Source organism: Carex rostrata, chromosome 23, assembly GCF_964058835.1.
Source record: "Carex rostrata chromosome 23, lpCarRost1.2, whole genome shotgun sequence".
Taxonomy (NCBI): domain Eukaryota; kingdom Viridiplantae; phylum Streptophyta; class Magnoliopsida; order Poales; family Cyperaceae; genus Carex; species Carex rostrata.
This window is the reverse complement of record NC_135940.1, coordinates 7091915-7103000: the sequence shown is the minus strand read 5'-3', so window position 1 is coordinate 7103000 and position 11086 is coordinate 7091915. Positions and strand designations below refer to the sequence as shown.

Genomic DNA, 11086 nt, shown 5'->3' with positions numbered 1-11086 from the left:
ACATACACACAAATATTTATATTTTAAAGATTTGTAACATTAAGATAAAGTGTTAAGGGGAAGAAACTATTTATACATAAAGTTGAAGTTTATGATTGCATCTTCCGCAAAGAAATTATTTATACATAAAGTAGAAGTTTATAATTGCATCTTCCGCATTAGATATTTTAGGTTTGTGAGAATTATATATACATATTGTTCAAGATTTTAAAGATTATGTTTGATCTACATAGCATCTAAAAAATATTGAGTTGTACTGTGACCTTTTTTAATAAAACAAAACAAAGAGAAGCTAAAATATATACTTTGAGTTCAGTAAAACTCAAATACCAGTTCTACTCTTCATTCAGTAAAACTCCTATACAAGCTCATCAATTAAAATAGTACGTGATCTTGTAGAAAAATAGTTGAGTTCACATTAGTGGCTCATATTAACCTATTAGTTAATTAATTTTCAAAATTTGTTAAAAATAATTTCCCTGATTTTCCTTGAGGGTTTACAATCAAAATTTAAAAAATTAATATTTCCATGATATAATTAAAAATAATAATTAAAATAAGTTCGACATACTAACAAATAAAATTTCTGGCCAAAAATAGTACAAACAGAAACTAAAAGAAATAAAAAAATTTAGACGAAATTAAGAAACTAAAGAGATATGCTGTTAGAAAATTCGCAAAGAGAAGCAATAGAATAGTACTTATCAAAATGGATGTAAAAAAATTGAGCATTACGGTGCAAATCTTCCTATATGGTGTTGTATTTACAAGAACATTGCCAGAGGACCATTGATTTAAGTTAGGAGGAGGAAGAAGCGTTATTTTCCGAACGTGGGTTTCTGTGTAGGCAGGAGAAAGAAAGAACATAAAAAAAAAAAAAAAAAAAAATGAAAACTCCTTAATTAAGTAGCACCGGTAAAGTTGTCTATAAAAGAGCCAGAAGATGTGTAAATGTGGTATTTAGGAAGACTATTTTCTAAAGCGAGGAGGTAGTTGGATTAATAAAAATTACCAAGAAATTAGCGCAGATTAAAACGTAAAGGAGGCTAATTAAGTGCGAACAGGTAAATAAGAAAACAACTGCGAAACCGACATTTGACTCGATGACAGAGCTTTGTCCATGAGCTGAAACTATATATGAAATCTTGATCTCAGTAACCAACATTCAAGACCGTATTTTTATAATTTATATAGACTACTACTGCAGGGCATGTAGTCTGATGTCTGCTTAAACCATCATTGGTCATATGCTTAAGCAGAGGAATAGAAGTTTGACTTATCAATAATCAACAATTATCACAAAATAAGTTTTGGTTAAATTACTAATTCATAATTAAACAAACCCCGGTACGTACCAAGGGTGTTTTTATTCAATCAACTGTATGCAATATCCAACAATCATTTACACAATGAATATATAATCTATAACGAATAGCTCAAAATTAATCAAGCGCTAGAATACACATGGAGCGAGGCAAATGATAATTAATTAATTTATTAGTTATAAGGTGAAGTTGCTTGTCCAAACTTGGACATCAGAAGCTGGATGACTGACGCATCGACCTGGAACGTCTTTGTCAGAACATCAATTGGAATTGATGGTTTTGACCCGAACAAGGTTAACGGAGCCAACACAACTCCCGGCAACTGGCTGTTAAAAGCCGTGATAGCCACCCCATTTTCTTTCCCGGTGTTGTACTGGAAATGAATGAGTCCTCGGGGGATAATGAAGCTCTCACCAGCCTTCACAACTTTCGAATAGTAAACATCTGCGGTGCTGATGAAACCAACAAGCATTTCTCCTTGAACAACAAATCCAATTTCAGAAGCACGGGGGTGGCTATGGAGAGGGTTGACACCACCTGGAGCTAAGTCAACACGGTTCATGGAGAGACCGAGCGTATTCAAGCCAGGAAAGGTCTGAACACTGCCTGCTGTAATATTGGATCCAAACATGTTATTGGTGTTTCCTGCCTCAGCGAGTCCGCTGAAGAAGAAATCCTTGGAGGCAACATTAGAAGCCGGTTTGCAAGGGAAACCGTTGACAGTGATGTCGGATTTTAAGTCCGCGACACAGAAATCTTGGAGAGGATCAGGGTCGGCGCGGCATGAGGTGAAGATGAAGACAGTGAGAGAAAGGAGCAACATGGATCTTAATGGGGCCATTGTTGCTTTTTGTGTTCTTTGTGTGTGTTTTAATTAATTATTGTGCTTGTAAGGATTGTGATGAGTGCTTTAGCTAGGTACGTGGTTGGTTCTTTTATAGGGAGTGATGCGAGGAATCGTTCAAAAACGATTGAAAAGTTGGTGTTTGAATCGTTCAATAGAACGGGAAAAGTAATTAAAGTAATGTAGTTGGTAATAACTAATTAACCCCAGAAGCTGACTTCTGACTTTTGATAAAAAAATTTGGAGCAGATAATTAGTAGACTCAGTCCTTAGCTTTGACTTTTTTTAGTGTGTTATTTTATTGTTATCAGTCCAGACCTCTTCCTTTTAGTCGGAACAGAGCTAACGTAACGAGGAGAGGTACGAAGCTTTCTGGAATTGGAATTGAAGATATTACGCCTACATACTAGGATTAGAAAAGGAAACGGTAAACTAGTTGGGTGGATTTTTTTTTCATAATGTGGTAATGTTTAGTGAATCCGTATCCTCCCAGCTACCTGACTCAAGCAAATTATAAATGGATGGCCCAGATTAATCTCAACTGGGCCGAAATCAATCCGGTGCTTATAAAAACTATAGGCAGTCCATTTTGAGATTCGTGCCAAGTTAAAAGAATTAATTTGGACCGTCCGTTTATAATTTGCTTAAGTCAGGTACCTGGGATGATCAAATTCATGTTCAGTGATATTTGTGGAATCTTTCCATATATATTCGTCCATCAAATCACTTTTGAAAATCACCAACTTTATCAAAGCCTAGATATCTTTGTCCTCGAACTGTCCATACAAAAAATTTTGATTCTTTTATCTATATTCTTGAATTGTTTTGCAGAGATTTTTTAATTGAAAAGTAGAGTTTGTCATTTTTAAAATTTTTACTAAACCAATAAATTATTTACGGGATTGAGAATTGAAGTTCTTCGCTCTCATTTGGTGAGCTTAATATACACACAGTAGTTATAGTATTCCAAACTATAGTTTGGGATGTGGTTGTGTGCAAAGGACTTTGGCAGAGTCATGTCCGTGTTGAGAATTGTACAGACCGAGTTAGGATCGTACGAATCTAAACCGTTTCATAAATCTAAACGTGCGGTTTGTGTGAATTTTAATCAAATAATTTAGATTCGGTTTAAAATAAGACTATGTCAAAAATTTTATGGACCAAAAATGCACCCCCTACTAATTGGATAACTTCAATTTTGGTACAAATTTTGACAATACAGTTTTTAATTTATGCAGAGATCATGATAGACAAAGCAGGACAGTTTTCACTTTATTATCTTTGCTATGTATGGATTAAAAACTGCTTTGTCAAAATGTGTACCCTCAATTCCGGTAAGCTCCTTGTTAGTTTTGTTCTGACTAAAAGGAAGTAAATTTGGACAGCTAACATAGTGCAAAAAGTCAGATTACGCAAAGGACTAAGTCTACTGATCTTATCATTTTAGATCGGTTTAATTTGTTGAATTTTAAGAACAAAAAATACTAATCTTATTGATTTATGATATGATTTCAATATCTTACACGGCTCTTATTTATATGCTACAGGATTTACACAGGACCACTAAAATATTTTTATATTACAAGATTTATTATATACTAATTAATACTAATTGATCTCTACTTAATTTTCTATTGATATAATTGATTTCTAATTTATCTGTCATCAATGTAATTGATATTTTTAATCTTCAAAATATTTTATTGATTATCTGCTCCCAACTTGTATGAAATTGAAAAGTTGACTTCTGATTAATTAGTCATCACCAACTACATGACTTTAATTAATTTTCCTATTTGATTAAGCAAATCAAACACTTAACTTTTCAATCATTTTTGAACGATTCCTCGCATCACTCCCTATAAAAAGACTACCCACGTACCTAGAGCACTCATCCCAAACCTTACCAGCAAACTAAAACAATGGCCCCTTTAAGATCCCTGTTGCTCCTTTCTCTCACTGTCTTCATCTTCACCTTGTGCCGTGCCGACCCTGATCCTCTTCAAGATTTTTGCGTCGCTGACTTACAATCCGACATCACTGTCAACGGCTTCCCTTGCAAACCAGCTTCTAATGTTGTCGCCAATGATTTCTTCTTCAGCGGACTTGCTGTGGCAGGAAACACTAATAACATGTTTGGATCCAATATTACAGCAGGCAGTGTTCAGACCTTTCCTGGTTTGAATACACTCGGTCTCTCCATGAACCGTGTTGACTTAGCTCCAGGTGGTGTCAACCCTCTCCATAGCCACCCCCGTGCTTCTGAAATCGGATTCGTTGTTCAAGGTGAAATGCTTGTTGGTTTCATCAGCACCGCAAATGTTTTCTATTCGAAAGTCGTGAAGGCTGGTGAGAGCTTCATTATCCCCCGAGGACTCATTCATTTCCAGTACAACACTGGGAAAGAAAATGGGGTGGCTATCACCGCTTTTAACAGCCAGTTGCCAGGAGTTGTGTTGGCTCCACTAACCTTGTTCGGGTCAAAACCAGCAATTCCGATTGATGTGCTCACAAAGACTTTCCAGGTCGACGCGTCAGTCATCCAGCTTCTGATGTCCAAGTTTGGACAAGCAACTTCACCTTATAACTAATAAATTAATTAATTATCATTTGCCTCGCTCCATGTGTATTCTAGCGCTTGATTAATTTTGAGCTATTCGTTATAGATTATATATTCATTGTGTAAATGATTGTTGGATGTAAACATAATAGTTCGTTGAATAAAAGCACCCTTGGTACGTACTGGGGTTTGTTTGTGAATTAGTATTTTAGCCAAAACATTTTTTGTGGCAACTATCTTTTTTTTTTTTTAAAAAACTTAGTAGTAGCTACTAACACTACTAGAATAATCGTTTTTTTGCACGGTTGAGACGGCCCATGCAAAAGAAATGACGTTTGTTGACTTTTTAAACTTGTTGCATGCGAATTTCCATGTAACAGGTATCGCATGCAATTGTATGAAGTGCAACCATGCAATTGTGTAATATTCAGTCATGCAAATGATTTTTGAAGGTCAGATATTGTAATTAATTCGAGGTCCATGCAATAACTCAATAACATGGCCATGCAACTACTTAAAAACTTAGTAGATATTATATTTAATTAAAAGTCCATGCAACAACTCAACTCTCTTCTCATGCAACTACTTAATCACTTAGTAAATATTATATTTTATTAAATGTCCATGCAACTATTTAACTCCATAACCATGCAACTACTCGACCCAATGTTTATATTATATTTTATTGAAGGTTCATGTAAATAGTCCACTACCATTCTTATGCAAATAGTCTGGACTGAAAGTTCCTAACAATTGCATAGGATTAGCCATGCAATAGTTAATAAAATTGTCAAGTTATAAAACCTTACTAATTCCCAATTTAGTTAATAAAATTGTATAAAATCATTGTTTCAAATAAAGAAGTTTAGAAATTTATGAATGTATTTCTATTAAACTTAGGTGTTGTATTTCTTTGTAATGTTAAAAGTGGTTTCATATGTCATACCTCATGATGAGATCAGCTGGTAGGCCTTGCTCTGTGAATTTCCAACTCTTATATACATCAGACGACATGGCGAGGGCATATTTCTGAGGAAAAACAGAATTTTCGACTATGCCACCGGCACTGATAAGGGCTTGGCGTGCCAATGCATTGATGTTCATTGTGTCACGGTAATGTGGGCTCATGAGCTTGTGTATTGGATGAGTGACGCTCAACTGTCTATTTGTGGCTATCATGAATGGTTCTATCACCGCATGGGTCTTGAGCCTAATTTTTTTTTTGTTTGAACATGATTATTTTAAGTGTAATCTGTTTCTAATTAAATCTAAGAGTAAATCCAAGTCATGATGAAATTAATAAATTGTAAAATTGTAATTGTAATCACTGAAAAAACATGAACTTGAAAACACACAAATGGCTCATAAGTTGGTGATATCCAGAGTCATTGGCTGCCATATAGGCCTTGGCCAACTGCCAAATAGATCTGTCAACTCCCTCTGATGCTGGTGTGTACACCTTGCTTACTGCACCATGTTCCAACCCATCGGAGTGCGGTAGGCTTAGCTCGATAGCAAGCGGTTTGATTGTGCCATCATCTTTCAGGAACAAGAGTGTTCTGGTGGCATAGATAAAGGTTCCTTTCAATGCATTTATATTAGGTAGGTAAGGCATGATGGCATCATGATAGTCGAGTATGTATAACTTATTCTCCTTTAGTGCCTGTCAAAGAACACCCATAAGGCAATAAATAAGTTGCAAAGACCCAAAAATAAAAATAAAAATAAAAACAAATTACATGTACGAGAAAAGAAATTTATCATATACCAAAAATTAACATTCATAAAGAAAATTATTGGTTTTGTACTTATAATAATGGTAGTATATCCCTCTAACTCAAATCCAGTCAGGTTGACCTGGTAGAATGAGACCCGAACTATTTATTGAATTAATCTTAAAGACGCCGTGCATCTATTGCATGCCCGAAAAAAATTAAAATTGCTCGGCTCTCTTCTATTAATTTATTTACCTTAAGCACTGTAAATCCATCAAGGTTATTTAGAATGTGCTCCTCCTTAATTGTGCTCGTCTGGTTTCCGTATACTGTTGGATCAAGGTTGCTAGTTGGGGGGAATTCCTGTGTAGATCATGAAGTTTTGACTTATTTTCACAGTACTATATTAGTTAAAATTTATAGATTCATTTAGAGAAAAACTCCTACATATGAATAAGAATGATGTACCTCGAGACGTCTAATGATGACCGGGTTCACGCCAGCAATCATTTCACGCCCAAATTCTTCGTCTGACCTCCAAGCAAATTTATCCTCTGTTCATTCATGAATTAATTAGAATTATTTCGTAACAAAGATTGAAGCTCCTCTGTTCATTTACCCTTGTGTACCTTTGAGCACATGCGGAGTTGGAAGTCGAAAGGCATGTCCCTCACTTCGAAACGTTTCCTTGAAGAGTTCAAATGGAATACTCTGGCGCATTTTCTCTAGCATATGCGGGTGAGGCAGGGATAACCCCCCATCATAAAGGTCGAAGGTATCATTAAACGAATCGAACTCATTTGGTGTCAGGTCAAAGATCGCACTGAGTGTAGGGAAGATAGATTGACCAATTAATTTTAAGTTATATGCAAGGAAATCGGACAACTTCAGATGGCCAAATCGTTCGTCGCGTGGCACATATATGTCTAGGCTATGCAGTACAGGTTGTTTGCTTTCGCATTTTGGATCTGCATGACAAGTTAGTTTATAATCTAAAAATAAAATTGGTTCATATTTTGCAATTTTAGTTCTCTTCTCTCGGTAATGGGCAGTTCATGGTATACTGACATGCTTGGGTGATGAGTTTGATTTTTCATTGATCCCGTCTAAATAAGGTAAGATAGGTGGCATGTTATGAGCAAACCTGTTTTGGTTGGGGGGCGACCGGTACGGCCACGGCGAGGATAGGGGTGCTCTGGCCCACCGAGAGTTGTGCGCACATGATCATCACCCTTGTCGGGGTCACCTAGGTCATTGTAGACTGCATAGCCATAGACCCGATCGCTCTCTTTTAGAGGGCCTATAACATCATCACCTCTGAGATTGATTAGCTCTTGCTGTCTATATGGCAACAATGGCTGTGGCATTTTGCTCGGTAGACATGTCTGTGAAAATTGATATATATTTTTTGAGATAGATTAATTAAATCTTAGTTCATTTACGAGTAATAACCATAAGGATCAGCTTATTGATTTAGGCTGAGCGTTTTTGTTTGCCTTTTGCTTTTAGTTGTTTCTTCTTCCTTCCATGTAAAAACTTAACCATGTATCGTTTTCTTTATTTTAATACAAACTGTTCTTTATTTTAATCATGTATCGTTTTCTTTACATTTTTTTTATATTATGAGAGTTTTAAAATCGCTGATTTTAATAAACAGTGAAAAAATTGAATCATTGAAAATAATGATTTTAAAATTGACTTAATAAATAGTAAAAAATTTAAAAAAAAATTAAAATTTGGTTTCCAAGCTCATTTTATTATAGATTGAATGTTCAACGATTTAAATCGACTATTTAGACTTTAAAAATATAAAAATCAAAACATTTGTTCCACAGCCTAAAAACAAATATTTTGATATAAACCAACTCGACTCTCTCTGTATATGTACACACACAGAGAGACACACAAACTGTTCAATGGTACTTTGCCATGTAGCTTTCAAAAAAAGAGAAGGGCCATCAATTTTTTTTAAAGTTATATATAGTCCCACATGGCTGTACGTTCAAATCAGATATTGTTCAAAATAGGTTGTATTAATGCGCTTGTCCAATCACACAGTTCGGTCGGTTTGGTCAGTTCGGTCAGTTCGGTCAGTTCGATCTTTTCAGATTTTAAAATTCTAAACCGAACCAAATATAAAAAACCGAAGCAATTCAAAAATTCAACCAAACTTTTTATAAAACCATCGTTTGATTGTCCAGTCTTATAATAAGAGGGCACCGGAATTTAATTTCTTGACTTAATTTGTTTTTTTTAGTTTTGTAATCTAAAAAAAAAACTGGAACCTAAAAGTATTCCTTGAAAGGCTGAAATTTTAAATAGCGGTTATTGAATAGTTCGGAGCTTAGAATAGTTCTTATTTTTTTAATTCTCCTTTTTTTTTCTAGATGAAAATTTATATACGCCTGAATTTTGAATTCCGGCTCTCCTAAATCTCAATTTTTTTTGAGAGAAAATGTGGAGTAGTTTTCAAATTTTGTTTTATGTCTTAAATAGAAAAAAATCGGCTGTACAAAATATGTTGGTCTATATATTAAAAAAAATCAATTATGGAAGGACCCTACTAACTGGATAATACAATATTTATTAATAAGGTTTATTAATGTTTGAGTTTCTCAGTTACCTATATATACTGTCCAGAAAAAAAGAAGAAAAAAAAGAGATATTCCACTACTACTTTTACCATAAATGAATTTCATTTCTCTTAATTTCAGGTCAAACGCGTAACTCATCCCTTAAGACATTTAGGAACTAAAAAAATAAAAAATTAGAAGCCCTCAATAAATTACAGTTGTTTAATTTTATTTCATAAAAGAAGCTAATTAAAAATATCTAAAAGACGCAGGTTTTGTAATTTTATTTTATTAATTACATTATGCAATTTTATTTTATTAGAACCCGTGTACTTAGTAGTAATTAGTACTACGTGTTACGAATTTCTTTGCACCAAGTAGCCGGGCTACAGAAGATCCAAAATCTTTTAGCTCTAATTTTCGAGAATAACATGTTAGATTAATTATTATTAAGTAGTCTAACTAATGGATATAAATGTTTGAGAATTTTTAGTCTTAAGGTCATAAAATAAATTTTGAAACTCTAGGTGTCATTTAATTGAGAGTTACAATTTTTTTGGTTATCCAATAATGTTAATAGCAAACTAAATTTAATTTGTTCATTTGCAATCAAATATACCGGATTAAAGATAAACGAAAATAAAATAAGTTTTATGTCTGCTCATTAAAAGTAATTACATACACACAAATATTTATATTTTAAAGATTTGTAACATTAAGATAAAGTGTTAAGGGGAAGAAACTATTTATACATAAAGTTGAAGTTTATGATTGCATCTTCCGCAAAGAAATTATTTATACATAAAGTTGAAGTTTATAATTTGCATCTTCCACATTAGATATTTTAGGTTTGTGAGAATTATATATACATATTGTTCAAGATCTTAAAAATTATGTTTGATCTACATAGCATCTAAAAAATATTTGAGTTGTACTGTGATCTTTTAATAAAACAAAACAAAGAGAGGCTAAAATATATAAATACTTTGTAAAATAATATATATAATGAATAAAGCTTAATTTATAATTTATAAAAGTCGCTTAATCATCCCTAATTAAGCTTTAGACGACTCAGCTAGAGCTAACCCAGCAGGCAAAATAGCAAAGCAAATTAAAAGATACCTCATTAGTGAAGAAGATGCGATCGTAACTGTACTTGGGGTAGATCCAGGAGTTGCAGACGAAGTGGACCTTACCCTTGCCCTTGCCCGGCACGCCCTCGAGGGTGAGTGTCTTGAGGTAGAACTCGGAGTGGTGGTTATTTTTTACAATGACAGCACCCGGGATTCCCTCGCTCTCATGATCCCATTCAAAGTGTATCTTGAACCTCGACTCGCCCGCCGCCACCGTTGACATTGTCGTCATCCACTCTTCCAGATTAGCTGCCTTTCCCACCTTGCCTTTCCCAGTAGCTATAAAAACAAAATTAAAAAGAAGAAAAAAGTTTAGTACGTAATAGTGCAAGTAGGATTTTTGTAATAATATTAAACTTAATTCTAAATACTTAAATATACCATAACTTGTTAATTACGTCAAGAACTGTTAGTCTGTTTTACCGATGTTCACGGTGCCATCACTAACAGATTCACAGCTGTCACTAATGATACTTTACAAAGGACAACTGATGAGATTTTCTGTACTACTGATAGTTGTTGCAGAGACCTACTAACGCTAGCTCCTACCATTGTAAAGCAGTAGCTTAATTAATACCTTCGTTCTATTTTGATTAACGGTAAAAACAATATGCAGCTATGCTCAAGTGACAACAGAAGAAAGAGATCGGCTAAACAAGATTTGATTCAAGTCACAGGTGAAGAGAGAATCAGAGAAAAGTTACCAGGATCAGTGTGGGTGGAGGAGACTAGCTGAAAGGAAACACTGTAACCCAGCAACTCGTGGACCCCATCGAGCAGAGAGGCATGGTAATCATTGAAATCAAGCACATTCTTCTTCATCAGCACTACTGAACCAGCGATCATCCCATTCTTCCATGCCTCCTTGTTCTTCCCGGTCATGCAATCGCACAATCCATGGAACCACATCATTCCTTTACTATTGATATTATTCAA

The 11086-nt window shown here is 34.5% G+C and overlaps 3 protein-coding genes across 3 annotated transcripts; 1 reads left to right on the top strand and 2 right to left on the bottom strand.

The window, feature by feature from the left end:
* Positions 1 to 1319: 1319 nt before the first annotated feature.
* Positions 1320 to 2223, bottom strand: LOC144574786 (germin-like protein 3-7). Its single transcript, XM_078324852.1, has one exon. The coding sequence runs from the start codon at positions 2164 to 2166 to the stop codon at positions 1498 to 1500; it is 669 nt and encodes a 222-aa protein (XP_078180978.1). The 5' UTR covers positions 2167 to 2223; the 3' UTR covers positions 1320 to 1497.
* A 1841-nt stretch (positions 2224 to 4064) lies between these two features.
* On the top strand, positions 4065 to 4921 carry LOC144574880 (germin-like protein 3-8). The gene has a single exon (XM_078324973.1). The coding sequence runs from the start codon at positions 4092 to 4094 to the stop codon at positions 4758 to 4760; it is 669 nt and encodes a 222-aa protein (XP_078181099.1). The 5' UTR covers positions 4065 to 4091; the 3' UTR covers positions 4761 to 4921.
* Positions 4922 to 5662: 741 nt separating this feature from the next.
* Positions 5663 to 11086, bottom strand: LOC144574634 (putative linoleate 9S-lipoxygenase 4). The gene is made up of 8 exons (XM_078324647.1): positions 10855 to 11086; positions 10140 to 10429; positions 7589 to 7829; positions 7074 to 7412; positions 6913 to 6998; positions 6700 to 6807; positions 6085 to 6392; positions 5663 to 5939 (listed from the first exon to the last, which is right to left on the bottom strand). Exons 1-8 carry the CDS (start codon positions 11060 to 11062, stop codon positions 5663 to 5665), a joined length of 1857 nt encoding a protein of 618 aa, XP_078180773.1. The 5' UTR covers positions 11063 to 11086.